The sequence below is a fragment of the Pan paniscus genome, chromosome 7, assembly GCF_029289425.2.
Source record: "Pan paniscus chromosome 7, NHGRI_mPanPan1-v2.0_pri, whole genome shotgun sequence".
In the NCBI taxonomy this organism is placed as follows: Eukaryota; Metazoa; Chordata; class Mammalia; order Primates; family Hominidae; genus Pan; species Pan paniscus.
Window position 1 is genome coordinate 99925938 of NC_073256.2, and position 15776 is coordinate 99941713.

At 37.5% G+C, this 15776-nt stretch overlaps 1 protein-coding gene across 20 annotated transcripts in view; it reads left to right on the forward strand.

Moving 5' to 3' along the window:
* The first annotated feature begins 2481 nt into the window (after positions 1-2481).
* The window catches only part of RALYL (RALY RNA binding protein like), a 730691-nt gene continuing 717396 nt past the window's right edge, over positions 2482-15776 (forward strand). For 4 of the 20 annotated variants that reach the window (XM_034966282.4, XM_034966292.4, XM_057303039.2 and 1 more), the window contains exon 1: positions 4373-4716. In XM_034966282.4, coding sequence (XP_034822173.1) covers positions 4701-4716 — 16 coding nt within the window. In that variant the 5' untranslated portion in view covers positions 4373-4700. The other 16 variants (XM_034966287.3, XM_034966285.3, XM_057303038.1 and 13 more) reach the window with 16 other exon arrangements.

Consider the following 15776-nt stretch of genomic DNA (forward strand, 5'->3'; position numbering starts at 1 on the left):
TGAGATTACATAGCATAAATTTTAAAATAGATTTTTTTCCTCAGTTACCATCATTTGTTTTATCATACATTTAGTGTACTTTTCAATTATACCATGGCTTAGCTTGGAATGGACATGAACAGTTTACATGAAAACTTTGTTTTAAAAAGTCTCTGTAGTCAACTCCTGAAGACGTAACCACGATAACATGACCACATCTTTTGTACAGATTTTTCGTTAAGAAAAATTTAACCCCCTCACTTCTGCATTTCGTTTATTTTCTTCAGGTATTTTATAGAATCAAAAAGGTGAATATAAATATGTGTACTACAATTGTTATTTGTGGCAATAATAGGACTAAATTAATTCTCACAAATCTATTTTAGATCTACTGAATTTGAGCAAATCATGCCTTTGTTAATTGGCTTTGATGACATTACTGAAGAGTATTCAGTATCTTTGATGTATTTTTTGAATTTTTTTATTCTAGCTGTAAAACCAGATATAATTTTGGTTCAATCCTGTTTTTCCTGTGTACTAACAATAGAATCATGTGCAAATTACTCAAAATCTCTGACTTTATTTTTCTAATGGTTAAAATGTGTATACAGTCAATGTCATGGAGCTGTTACAAAAATTAAATGAGTGGCTATACTTTCTAAATACCAGTTGCCTCAACCTGACTTTGTTTACTCATTTATAATGCAGTGATACAACCCAAAAAGATGAAAATGGCACACTGGAAATAAATGATAGTGGAATATTTTGAGTACTCTAATGTAATTATATAAGTAAACGGGAAAAGTGCAGAAAGGATATTGATGTCTTGCTTTTCTTCAGCAGAGCTGCATTTAACATAAAGGGGAGTCATTTTATTGAATAATGAAAGACTGACAATCACTGTGATTGGCTGACAGCCATTACTGCAGTGTAGTTCTAAATAGCTTGTTTTTCAAAGTTCTTCTTGAATAACTCTTCCCAGCCTGGTTGAAAGGTTCAAAACTCATTTTTAAAGTGAAGTTTTCACATTTGAATACCACTGTGATATGAATGATGGAAAAAGATATGCATTAAAATATTTTCTTCTTAAATGTTTAGAATCAGATATTTTTCAAATGGAAGAGAAAATGTGGAAAATTTAACAAACTAAGTTTTAAATCCTAGATAAAATTAATTCAGGAGTTGTGGAAGAAAAAGATCACGTGTAAAGAGATCTTACTTAAAAAAATAAAATAAGTCCAACATGTTTTACAGCGAGAGCACAATATTTGATCTGTATTAGCCAGCTTAAAATTCTGTGATTTCCGAGTAGAACTCAAGGCTTCCAAAGTTATCAAATCCACTTTGATGTATTCATCTCTCTCAGTCAGTATTCCTAATCAACAATCCTCCCTGGAAAGTATGTATAATAAGCGGGTGTACAGTTGGCAACTCACCAAAATAAATATTTAGTGATATTTTAATGACTATTTTAAATCTCTTATTTAAATTGCGGATTAAAACTTTATTTGGCCAATGAATTCTGAGCACAATGTTTGAGGACCATATTTGCTACTGAAGCTCTGTGTGAAGGATGTGTACTTAATTTTCAGAATGTCGAGGTTAGATCATCTCTGATGGAGGCATTTTATATGAAACGTCAGCATTGGAAACATTGAGATAAAGATCGGGAGCAGGAATCTGTGAACTGCAGAATTGTGTTAACTGCTCATTCTCAAACATAGAGACGCCAATTAATTCCACACAACCTAGATTCAAAGCAGCACAGGGAAATGGTCCTGAGGTAAGTATTGTACAAAAATGAAGAAAAATAGATGTGTTCCAGCGTCCACAAAGCTGATTCTTCAACAGGCAGTAATAGAAGCCCAATGCACCCAGCGATTGGCTGATGGCATCTTTGTTCAGGCGATCGATGAGCGCCCTAACCCACGCGCTGGATGGAGAAATCCCTCTGCCACCCTCACCTTCAGAATCCACTGCTCAGCCACCTGGCTCCCGCGGGGTGCGCCACCGCCTCACTGCTGGTACACGTCTCCCCCTCTCGACCGCCAAGTGCTTGCTCCCTCCAGGCGAGCACTCACACAATGGACTCACTTGTTTCCCATGCCCCTCTCCTTTGACTTCCAGCCTTAGCGAACAACTTGAGCAAGAGTCAAACAGGAGTCTCTGCCATGGAGCATAGACCCTTGGAGCTTTCCAGACCAGCTCAGAAGCACGGGCGCACACACAGACAAAATAAACAATGCCTTGTCCACGAATGAATAAATTAAGGACACCCATGCCCCCACCCACCGCTCCGCAACCCGCAGAAAGAAACCCGGGACGGGGTTTCCTAAATAAGAGATTTTGTTGTGTCTTTCAAACTGCAAGCATTCCCCTTGAAGACGGCGAAGGAGAGGATGTGCGTTCAGATGGCAATAAAGATTGACAGTGGCTTTGCCCGTGACAACGCCCCCAGCATCGCGCTGAGCCAGGTTCCCTGAGAACCGGGAGGGGGAAACGCAGATCTAGGGAGGAGGGAACAGCAGAGGCAAAGGCAGCTTGGGAGGGATGGGAAATGGAAAATCAGGGAAACAAACAAACAAAAAAAATGAATGAGTGAATCTGGGCTTGAATAGTAAAACTTCCAGAGAGAAGACGATGGGATCTCTCCCCAGGTAACTACCTGGAGATGAAAAATAGATGAAATACACAAGGAAGTGGCAAGCAACAACTTTGAGGTGAGCAGCAAGTTGTGCACCTCCTCTCAAGGCGCTGGATCAGCACCCCTGAGCTGCCCCCACAGCACACACTCCCAATGCGAGGCGGCGGCGGCAGCAACAGAGGCAGCAGCAGCAATCGCGGCAGCAGCGGCAGAGGCGACGGCAGCTGCGCGCCTCGGGCCCAACCCCGCTCGGCTCCCCCTCTCGCCGGCGCCCTGCCTGTCTTGCGTGTGCGTGTGCGTGTGCTCAGCCTCAGCGTGAGGGGCACCTGCTCGTCTGGGCTCACAGCGAAGGCAGCCTCGCCGCGAGCTGCCGCTGCCGCTGCTGCCGCCACTGGTGTTGCCGCTCGCAGGCGCCAGGCTCCCCGTCGCCACCGCCGCCGCCGCCGCCGCCGCCTCGCCAGCCAGAGTTGGGCTCCGTGGGCTTCCCCCCTCGCAGCCTCGGTCCTTCCCCGCTGCCTGCAAGTCAGCCTGGCTCCGAGTCACGTGTCAGTGCCTGAGGCAGAGACTGCGAGAAAAAAACGCGCTTCATTCCTTCTTCCACCGCCATACTGTATTTTATACTAAATCTCATTTTTATTCCAACATTTTACTCCCGCTCGGTGAGTACCTTCTCAGTGGCATTCTTGTCCTATTCTTTTTTTTTGTCCTTTTTTTTTGGTTTTTTGTTTTTTTTGTTTTTGTTTTTTTTCTTTTTTTCCACTTCTTTGATTATTGTTTATATTTGGGAAAGCTGGAGGAGCATGGTTTTGAGCCTTTTCCTGAATCCAAGTTTTTCTAGCATGCGATCGTTCTGTAGACAAGGCGCTGTGTCTCGGAGTCCGCGGCGACCGTGCCCGCTGGGAGCGTCTCCCAAGTCCAGCAAAATGTGCAACTGGTTTTATGGAAAAAGCGATGTGAAGTATGGTGCCTATTTTTTTCCTTTGTAAAAATAAAAAGCATGTTTCTAACTCTTTTTTTGCATACTCTTTTTCTGATAACATTTTTGTATAGGTGGGATTTTACGGCAGTGTTTACAAGTTTGTGGTCTTGCAATACTGGTGCAAACCACTGAGCAAAGACATTAATTTTATATTTTTTGTGCCCTTTTTGGAAGCCGGTGAAAACAAATTCGTTTTTTTCCCTCCTGTTTTTGATACCCATTGATAACATGAAACTTTTCTTACAGCTGGTGACTGGGATCATTTTTAAGCAAAATACTTTTTTCCTCCTTTAAATTAACTATGACTTTTGCACATTTGACTTTTTTAAAAAACCGAGATAATTTTATGATAGATATCCTGATATCTATATCTATATTGTCCCTTATTTCTCCCCCTTCCCTCCCCGTAAATCAATTTTCAAATGATGGCAGTGGAAGGTTTTTCTGGAAAAAAAAAATGAAGTGCGGTTTGGTTTCCTTGTCAACGGAGGATGAAGTGAACAGCTGAGCAGCTCGCAGAGAGCAGGTACTTGGTCCCCTTGGAGGCGTTTCCTGGGTGTGCAGTGGCAACACTGGTCCTAGCAAAGAAATGTGTGAGTGTGAGTGCGTGTGTGTGTGTGTTTGCGCGCGCGCATCTCCGGGCAGTGTCCGAGCCCGAGGTGGGGAGAGCGGCGCAGGGAGCCAGGGAAAACCAAAGTCCGTTCCCTGCTTCAGGATCGTTTTCTAGATGTGCGCAAAATACAGTCCCCTCCCCCCACCCCTCCCACGGTGAGCTGCGCCCAGGTCGTCTCCCGGCGGGGCGGGTGGCGTCTGCGCTGCGGGCCGCGCCGGCCGGGCACTAGGCGGCCGGCGGGCCCTGTAAGTTCTCCGAGGGCCACTTGCACAACAGGAGGGGCGAGGGCCGTGTACGTGGCGCTGGCCGTCGGACGGGCTAGAGGGGACCCTCAGAGCACCCGGGAGATGGGGGTAGAAGCGGCAGAGACCGCATATTCCGGAGGGGCTGGCTCCAGGCCACGCGAGCCGGAGCTGGAGACATTTCCAGAGCCTTGAGGATGGCACCGGCCCTCGCACGCTCAACTCCTGCTCCTCCTCTTCGCAATGAGTAAACGACGCAGTAGGTCCTACCCAGCCTATTTTGCTTTACCAAAGGGCTTTGCTTTCTTATGGATGCTGTCTTTGGATCTTTTTTTTCCCTGTTGTGTTGCGTTGGTTTTAAGTGCCTGCTGGTGTCGTCTTCCAGGGGATGGGGAAATAGTTTCTTATAAGATGATCACTTGGGTTTAATGTTGAGGACGACGCTGTTAGTTTGCAGTAATGACCCTACACCTCTAAGGTATTAAAAAAATGCCTTTTATTTAAATTTTATTAAAGGGGCAGAGTTTTCCCTCTTTTTAACCACCTGATACTGGCTCTAAAGGTTTTCCCCTGAGAACTGTGTACAGGGCAGGAGTGAGGGGTTGGTGATAGAGGTGATGATTTCGTGTGTTGGTAGCACTGAAATATTCAGTGTTGAATGTATTCTATGATATTTTATGATTATCCTGTTACATGTTTTCAGTATAATTTAGCATTACTTTTCAGAGACGTACCAGTTGGCAATAAAAAGCCTTTTCTGTATTTAACACTGTGACCGAATCTGCTGGAAATTTTTCTGTCCACATAAATTTCGTGAAGGCATACATCTTAAAATCTGGAGAGTCACCATTATTTAAATACTTTGATTTTGAAGCTTTGATTTTCTTACCTTTTCCCCCCTTAAATGAAAAGCTTAGCTTTACATTACCATGTGTATATACTTTGGATTCTGTAAAATAAACATAAAGCAAATGAAACAACTTTTTACCTCTCAGATGAAGTTTTCTTCTAGGTAACTACAGAAATAAAAACTGACTGCAACATACAGAGGGGCCCATGACAAAGGGGTTTATAACATACACTGGCTTTTTCAAGCAAATATTTCACTGTCTGTAACCTCAGTTTGTGGAATGAAAGGTTTTACGCCTTAGTTTTTACTCTGTGGTCAAAAAGTAAGGCGTGCAATGGGCCATTTAACTGTAGAAGATTAAAAGTTAGTGTAATATCTGGAAAGCTGTATATATTTTTTATTCACAACCCATGCAAGTATCTCAAAAGTCTTTGGACATTTCATTGTATTTCCTGGCGGGGAAATACAATGTATGTGAGTTATTTTGTTCTTAGAGTAGCTTTTCTCTGTGAAGGAAATCCTGTTGCATTTATATAAAGAAGATAGTTTATGTCACTGTCTGTGGACACCATATTTGATATCTTGAGGTGTATAGTTCTAAGATTTGAAGCCAATATGATGGCACTAAGCCTGAAATTAGGATTTTCTTATTTTGTATAGTGAGCTAATTACTAAAATACAGTCTTTCATATGCTTCAAACAGCTAACATAAAACATTAAAAAAGCCACTTGCAACATTCTGTGATTTTAAAAATCATTTCAATTATAACAATGTATGTACATAGAAATGCTCATTTATTAAAAAGCAAGACAATTTATGTGTATAATATATTTTTGTATGTTTTATGTATTGTAAGTCGTTTAGTTCTTTTAAGAGAGAGAGAGAGACAGAGCAAGCAAGCAAGAAAGAACTTGAATGATCGAACCTGCATTTTCATTAAGAGAATCAGTTGCTGCCCTAAGGTTGAGGTAGTATGTGGTTTAAGATTGGGCAAAGCACTAGCTGTACTGTGTGATATTTCCCAATGAGATTGAAACAATTAATGGGACCAAAGACGATTTTAATGTGAGGACAGAGAGGTAGTTGTGCTTTAATTTCTGTAACTTAAGATCATTCTAAGAACCTTTAGTTATCTATGTTTTCATTTATTGAAGATTCATTTTTAAATATATTGTATACTTGTATTACATTTCTATCTATTACATTCAAATTTTTCAGATTTCTTCCTGTGTGAATCATTCTGGGAATTCTACAACTCTTAAACTGGCCACCTGTTTAGTTTTTGATTTAAAATTGTTGAAGGTAGTATCCTAGATTTAGCACCGCCTACTGGCTTCTCATGGAAAAAATGTATTTTTTCATTCGCCAAGCGACCCACAAGGATTTAGATCAATTTAATTGTGCAGATCTTTTCAACTGCTTACTAAGAGAGAAGGAGGGAAAAAAAAGTTTCTATTTTGTAATGAGAGAGGGTTTCCAAGGTAAAGGTGGGGACTGAGGGAAATAAGACCCACAAATTAAATTGGCATTGGATCACTATCTGACCTCAAACATTGTACTATCTAAACTGTGACAAAGAAATAATCACAAAATGAAAACCTGTTAAATTTTCAAGAACTTTCTATGGGATAATAAAATGTGGGTATTGTTTTAAATCTTGGATTACTAATTTAATTTTTCAATGTCTGTCTCAGTCTTGATATAAAGAAAGAAAGTTCTAGTTGGAATTCTGTCTTCAGTGTGTGGTCTGTTGAAGAATATTTAAATGAATAACTTTTCATCATTGAAGATTAACAGTTAATTATTTTCCATATTTATTTTTATGGTCATAATCAAGTAGCACCCTGATTTTTTTCTTAATATGCATCAAATAGCCACACCGTGGTGGTGTATATACAAGGGGGAAAAGTTCCAAACATAAAATTATAAAGACACATCCTTAGCCATAATAGATGTGTTACCTTTCTTAAAAATGATAATTGGTTTATTTTCTCTAATTTATATGAAAGTCTAGTGGTTAAAAGAGCTACTATAATAATACAAACAAATGATGCCTTAAGAATATACAAATTGTTAATTAGAAAAATAATTTGATATGCTAAAATTTTCTTCCTAATTAAAAGAAATGTGAAATATTTGGATAGCTGTTTCTTAAATGCAATATTGACTTATTTTAAGAGCCAGTAATAAGTATATAGAAATTCCAGTGAGAAGTATAGGTCTGTTGCGTTTTTGCAACTCTGCCCCAGTAAAAGTGTGGTCATGTTTTGTTTACTGTTTACTGATAGTGTAAGCAACTAATTAAGCAGGGCATTCATTGATATAACTACATTTCAAGTCTTCAAAAAGCTCCATTATGGAAGTAGAAGAGAAGTGAAGTGGGTATGTAAGATTGTTTGAATAGTAAGAACGAATTTGAGAAAAATACTTCAATTACAATTGATTTTTCTCTCTGACTTTTGAAACTTTTTTAGTTGTTTATTTTTATTTTTTCTTTCCAACTTTTAGTTTCAAGGGGTACATGTACAGTTTTGTTACATGGCTAAATTGCATGTCATAGGGGTTTGCTGTACAGATAGTTTTATCGGCCATGAAATCTTTATTTTTAAATGATAATTAGCTGAGACTTTAAAAATAGTTATTTCTTGACTTCTTTTATCATACTGTCATTATGAAAACTCTGTGTTTTGCTATGAAAACCTGAAGTAATGATTAATTTTATTCTTCAAATTTTTATGGACTTCCAGAAAGTAAATAATAACATGTTTAAAAAGGTCCTTATTGATCTGCAGTTATTGTTATTATTCTCTTATTACTGTTACTATCTACTACTTCCAGTGACCTGTACAAATGCTTGTAAAGATGCCATTTCCATAATTCAGTATGATTCTTTGATTTAATAAATTTCTCTTCAGTAATTGGCAGGCAACATAAACTTTCATTTTATTGGCAATAAAAACAGTTTGTTTTGCTAAATCATGATTTTGAAAACAATATTCAATAACATGTAAGTAATATCTGATTTCTGAATGTATCAATAGCAAGTTACACTGTTAACAAGTTTACGTAATTATACTTGTCATCACCCTTCCTTTTATTATTAAATTTTGATGTGCAGACTGCATAGATATAACACAGCTGTTGCCAACTTTAGTAGTTTTGCTTATCCTCATTGCTTTTAGATTTTCAATAATACATTGGGAATTTTGTTTTCTTTTGTTAGACTTATGTTAAATATCAAACTTACCTTGTGGAAAATTAACTTTGTGTTTTTCTAAATTCTTCCTTAACGTTTAAAAAGATTATTGTTTGTTAGTTTTGAATTATCCTGCTATTTTTCTGGGACTGAGTCGTGGAAAATAGAGGCATTGGTTTAATGTCTTTTTCTATCCATTTGTAGCCACAGAGATGGCACTTGGAGGACTTCAGTTAGTATTTAGGATTTATATTTTCTGGACTGTCCTTGAAGACTCCTCAGCTGGGGGTCAAGACTCTAAGAGTTATTTATTTGACCACGTAAAAATCTAAATAGAGAGGAAAATTATGGAGTAGAACGTGGAAGTCTTGCACTGGTCTTCTGAAAGATACAATAGCATGCATCACTAAGTGCTCTTATATCACAAAATACTAGAGATTTTCTGTGCATAAATATGTTTGGTAAAATTCCATTTAACTCACTAATACGCTTTTTGCTTGAATTCTTTCTCAAACTTCAGAGTGGGAATTGATTGCATTCATACATAATCCATGTGTTTAGAGAAAATGTTTATACACATTTTGATAGCCATATGCTAAATAATAAGAGGAGCAACACATTTCTGAGTCATTTCGGAAATTATTAACAGGTGGGAGTAAGGAACGGCTATTTTTTCATTAAATCAAGATGAGAGGGAAAGAAATTGATGTGTCAAATGAATGCAATTCCATTTGTACTTCCCCTCCGTGATTAGATAATAGTATTATTTTATACGTTGGAGGAAACTGAGACTTGGACCTCAGAGCTCCATAGGTGGTAAAGGGAAATTTGACATACAGGAAGTCTTAACTGACAACTCATGTTTTTTTTTTTTTTTTCCTACACAGAGATGCTTCATTTGTGGAGATGATTTTTTTGTTTCTTTTGTTTTTCCTAATATAAAACAACTGTTATGTATTTATTCTTGATACATTACTTAAGATGTCTGTAGTTTGGCAAGTTTTCAACAGGGAGTGCTTTCCACTAGTGAGTGCTTTGAGCAGAAACAAAAGAATATTGCCCAAACACAGATACTCTTAACTGGTCCTGAAAGGACCTTTCTGTGACCATGTCATCACACATCTCTTCAAGACGGGTTTTCTGAAGAGAGCCAATGCATGGCATCACATTTGTGAGTTACCACTGTTGCTCTGTGGTTGGGTCAGAAGAGACGGTTCTCTGTCCTTAGTTGCTTTGCAGAGAGCCTGGGAAACACATTCAACATTTACTCACTGAGTACAAAATGTAATCTCTACTCTTGAAGCTTTTGCAGTGTGATGTGGAAAATTAGTCTTTTGTGCAAGGAAAGCTGAACAGCTAATTCTTTCATAACACAGAGCTCTGTAAATATAGGTGTCTGTCTACCAACGTCTCACCATCAACATCATAACACCTCACAATTTTACTGTTACACGTATTTGGATGTGACATTTATCAAGCTCATTTTATGTTAGTAACATAAAACACATATAAGTGTAACATATTATTTGAGGATTCTGTGTTTAATTGCCTCTTCAGATGTGCAAGAATGTCTTCCATCATTAGTTTCCTTGGAACTTGAAAAAGTGAATACTTTCAATGCAGAATGGGAAACATAAACTATAGTGGAAACAGTGTGAATGAACATGATGAGATGGATTTTTAAAGACTTGGTCATAAGTCCACAAGTTCATAAAATCAGTGGATTTAGAGGTCAAAATATAGGGAGGGTTAAATGCTGCCTTTGAATTTTGGAATCTGGATATCTTGAAAACAGGTGGTATAAAACAAAACAAGAGAAAGTATCTGTAGGAGAGCCTTATTTGGTTGGAGGTGGGAAAATGATTCAATTTTGAACATAGTAATTTGAAGTTCTGACATTAACTTCTGGATTAAATGACCAATGTGCAATGGAAATTCAGGTCTAGAGCTGGGAAGCACACTTAAGGCTAGAAGGAGATATGACAGTATCATCTACATTAAAACTCTTTAAGTGGGAATAAGTCCTGCACAGGTAGAAATTTGGGAACATCTGCTTTTTTATTGAGTGAATGTAAAAGGGGCTGATAAAAGGCAGAAAAATAGAGTTAGGATGATAGCCACTGAAGCTCAGAAAAAGTATGTGGGGTGTGTGTGTGTGTATGTAAGTATTGTTCAACAGAGCTAATGCTGCATAGGCTCAAAAGAAGATAAGACCTGAGATAAAAGCTTTGTAATCTGTCATTAAAATCCATGAATTTTTGAAATAAACTAAATGAATGTGATTGGTGATCCTGAATATGATGTGGCAGCGTCATAAAGAGGGCTGTTGTTCCCAGGATTGTATGTGTCGTGTGTGTGTGATTGTGTGTGTATGTGCGTACGGTGATAACATGATCTAAATAGGAAGACCAGTAGGAAGTTTTTCCTGAAACTAGCTAAATTGATTTGAAATTTATATTTATATGCAAAAATAGCAGAGAATATTCTGAGAAAGAAGAGAGGGCTAACCTGTTAGATAATAAAATACACTATAAAGCTTTAAAAATAAATATATTTACTAGCTATGTCTACTGAAAAATCTTCAAAGCAATGTCTTTCAGGAAGCAATGAGCCCTTCTAGTGCACAAAGCATGGCTTCTTAATATCATTCCCCATTCAAGAGGACAAGAGCCCTTTAGTCTTCCTTAACCTAGAATTGGGTGATTCTAAGTCTGGGCGGAAAAAACACAAGATGAGCCTGGGACAACTCATTGTGCAGAAAGTAAGGAAATGGTCAAAGACAAATAAGGCTGTATCATTGTAAACAAGTGCTAGCTTGAAGGGCCTTCCAGTTGTGCAATTTAAATCAGTTTGAATTTCAAGAGTGAATATAACAAATTGTAAACGTCGAGTAAAGTAAAATCCATGAGTGCGTAATAATACTCTAAATAAATATATAAAAAAGAAAAATGACAATTAATAATTAAATTGAGATAATTAAATGATTAGCCTGCCTTTCTTAGTTGATGAGGGGCAGCTTTTTATAAAATAATGTGAATTAAGTGTAAGAAATGTGAGAATTAGAAAATTACTATTTGTAACTCTCAGTGAAGTAAGTGATTCAGTCAAAGATGATCAACAAGTGATAAAATAATCAATTAAAATTATTTTGATGAATAACATATTCTCATAGTGCTCAAGTATTAATTGCATCTGCAAGTCATCATTTTAAGTGACTGAATGATTTAACCTAACATCACCAATAGACAACCTGACACCATGAGCCTCCTGATGAGATGCCATATAAAGGCTATAGTGCCATTTGTGAAATATTGTTGCTAGAATGTCTAACCTGAATCTAATAAAACCTGGTTAGATTTAACTTCCAGTTTATAGAAAAATTCAGAGAAAGGACCAGTTAAACTAAACCATGAGGAAATAATGAGACAAATGCATAAGGTGAGGTATTCCACATTGAAGATACATACCAGCCCTGTGGCCTAGACTTGTAAAATATCAGTGCCACTGTGGGAGGACTTTTCCAGATTAAAAAGGACTAAAGACAAACAAATGCAGTGCTTGAAGATTTATTTTATTTCACTTTTTAAAAATGTGGTCTATAAAAAGTCAAATTTTGGTAGAATTGGGAAATTTTTCTTATGGGCTAGAAAATAAATGATATTAGCAGATGAGTGCTGAATTATTTGGGATAAATGCAGTGATACATGAAACTGAATTTTCTTTTTTTTTTCTTTCTTTTTTTGAGACAAAGTCTTGCTCTGTTGCCCAGGCTAGAGTGCAGTGGCACGATTTTGGCTCACTGCAACCTCCGCTTACCATGTTCAAGCAATTCCCCTTCCTCAGCCTCCTGAATAGCTAGGATTACAGGCGTGTGCCAACATGCCCAGTTATTTTTTGTGTATTTAGTAGAGACAGAGTTTCACCATGCTGACCAGGCTGGTCTTTAGCTCCTGACCTCGTGATCTGCCTGCCTTGGCCTCCCAAACTGCTGGAATCACCGTGCCCACCCCGCAACTGAATTTCTTATGAGTCATCAAAGGAGTGAGGGAGGGAGTGTGTGTGTGTGTGTGTGTGTGTGTGTGTGGTTGTGTACGTGTATATGTAAAATAATCATTTGTTAACCAACTTTAAATCAGGGAGTGCTTATGCTGGTTTTATTGTGTTATTCTTTCTAGTATTCCATCTATTTGAATTTTTTTTTCGTAAGGAAAGTTGAATAGTCTATTAGTTGCTATTGAGAAAAAAATATGTTTATTGAGGCTAAATAGAAGCAGAAGTCCAATTGCCCATGTTTAAGGTCATCTGGGATCTTGAAGATATGGAGACAAAAAAAATGAAGTTTAATGTTAAATTGTGGGAATGAAATATTATTCATCGAAGTAATATTACTGAAGGAAGGATATTTTTAAAGCCACAGTAAGGAAAATATGAATGCATCTTTATGTTTTTCAGGATGGAATCCCCTTGCAGGAAGAGGTGGAGGTATAATAGAAAGGAAAATAATTTTTCACGGTCAATTTCAGAATGTTCTAAGAAGGTTGGTGTGATTAGTAGTAGCGCAAGGAGATGCTGGTTACGTCTCAGAAGAGGAAGAGAATTGAATCAGTTCATTAGTTAAACTAAGTAACTCATTATTTATTTAACAGATATTTCTTGAGCATTTTCTTTGTAAGTACTGTGCTGGAGGATGAGGATTCTGTGGTAAATAAAACTGATAACAATGCTGACTGCAAAGAGTTTGCCATTTAATGGTGACTTCAGTCTTCTCAGATAATTGTAAATGAGGTCCTAGGTTGAAATTAACTGGTATGGAGATAGGAGCTAGGGGAGTGTAGTAGGGAATAAGCATGAAATATGGAAAGATTCTAGAGCCGTAATGAGGAACTTGGCAAAATTAGCATTTGTTGTCATTTTAGTCAACACAGTTATATCACTTCTCTAGGAACACTTAGCCTGTAATCTGAATGGGTTAAGGAAACAGTTGAGGATTACTTGGTTAGAGACTAGAAAGGCATCCACTTTGTATAAAACAAAGTGATGAGCTTTCCAGAGGTAGTGGATATGAAGATATAAATAAATCTGGGCTGAGAAAGAGAGCAAGGGCAGCTCCACGAGATGAACAGAATAAGAACTGGTGAGATTTGAGAGCCTGAAGAGCAGGATGAAAATGAATAGCAGGCTCACTAATTTTAATAGAATGAGAGTAGTGCAAGGATGGATAGGTTTGGTCAGAAAAGAATATTGTATTTCTAGCGTTTGACAGTGGAACATCGTCAAATGGTGAATACATTTTAGGGTATGGTAAAGCATGTGGCTAAGAAAGGAAGACACTGCTGATTTTGAGAAGTTAAGATATTGTGAGGTGAAGCTGAGTATTAAAAGTGTAATTTTGAAAACGTGATTTAAAAAACCTGTAACAGGATGACAAGTGAGGAGGTGGAAAGGAAAACTATAAATGTATCAAAAGTATCAGTGACATTTTTAGAGCTTTACAATCAACTAAGACCAAAACAGATTTTTTTTTTTTTTCATTTGTGACTTCTAGGACTTTAGTCCTTTCTTTGGAACATTTTGAAGGAAGCTATAGATATGTAATGTGTTTGTGTATCTTGCTTGCATTTGAAAAGAATTTTCAGTTACTACAGAAATAAATTCTGCAGTGGATACAGCAATGCAACCCTTTGTAAGGAAGTCTCTTATCAAAACCAAGGAAATGAATATAGGATCCTATAATTAAGTATAACAGTGAATGATTCAGATTGAAAAGAAAGCTATGGAGTATTTGTTAATACATTTTTATTAACATCAGAAGTCCAGATAGCAGGTATATAGCTATATTTACTGCTAGTTCTGTTGCTGCTGCTCTGTTGAGATCTCATTCTATTTATGAATCAACATTCTGGACCAGACTGACTGAGAAATGCTTAGTCAGATAGAGCCTCATCTTTGCAACACTAGGAGAGTATATTACCATAGATAATGATATTTAGGAGAAAAGAGAGGATCAGACAGTTGACTTGTTAAATGTCTTCTTGCTATTAAATGGCTGAGTAAAGATCTGAACCCAGGAGTTTTTGGCTTCACAACTTGAATGTGGACTACTGTATCTTGTTCAACAGATGGAAAAAAGGAGATACTTTGATTGGCACATCAATAGGTCAGCAACATTTGTCCAATAAAATAGACATGCTCACATAATTAATGCCCTCACAATAGCTCCCTCTGCACAGCATGTTAAAAACACACAATGCTTACATTTAGAACTGTAGTGCAATTGATTCTGATTCTAGCCCCTCTTTTCAGAGTCTTCCATAATGTCTCTTCTGTGGGCATAATGGGTGAGAATTTCAACAATTGTTTGTATATTTAGACAATATTTGTCGGGGATCTATTATATGTAAGTCACTGTATTTGGGTCAACATGGTGTGAAACCCCATCTCTACTAAAAATACAAAAATTAGCTGGGTGTGGTGGCATGCGCCTGTAGTCCCAGCTACTCAGGAGGCTAAGGAAGGAGAATTGTTTGAACCTGGGAGGCAGAGGTTGCAGTGAGCCAAGATCGCACCACTGCACTCCTGCCCAGCGACAGAGCGAGACTCCATCTCAAAAAAATAAAAACATAAGTTTTTAAAAATCAGAAAACATTGGTCTTACCCTCCTGAATAGACAGTTTTCAGGAAAAGGAAATGCTGCATGTGAAAAGTGACAATGCATAAAGTTATGACTATTAAGAAAAGTAAAGATGATTGCTTGTAGTTCTTTAGGTTATTAAGGCACTTGAACAAACTAGCATGCAATTTCTTTCTCCCCTTTCTAGTGACTTGGTGAGTCCTCAGGTTGGGAGATTATGTATTACTCTCGTTCCATTGTATTCCAAAGCCAGGAATGTATGACAGTGTAGAGAAGAGGTGTGTAGACAAAAAAGTAAAGAGGGCCAAGTGAGAGGAACAACAGCAACAAAAATATTTAGAGCAAATTGTCTGGAAAAAAAACTGGAAGATGAAAGTAAATGGTGAAATTTTGAGGAAAATAGGAGAGAGTCAGGGTAGAGGTACAATTAACATGAGTTTGCACCTTTGTATTTATCCTTATTTTATGCTTTAATATGAAGTCTATTGTTCAGGAGAGTGAAGTTTATCCTGGAATATATTGAGATTACTCAAAACTTCAAATAAACTTATTAGAAACTGTTAAGTACTATAAAATATATAAAATGAATTTAGAAAATATCTATGCTTTTAGATTTTTTACAATGGCTCTAATGATATAGC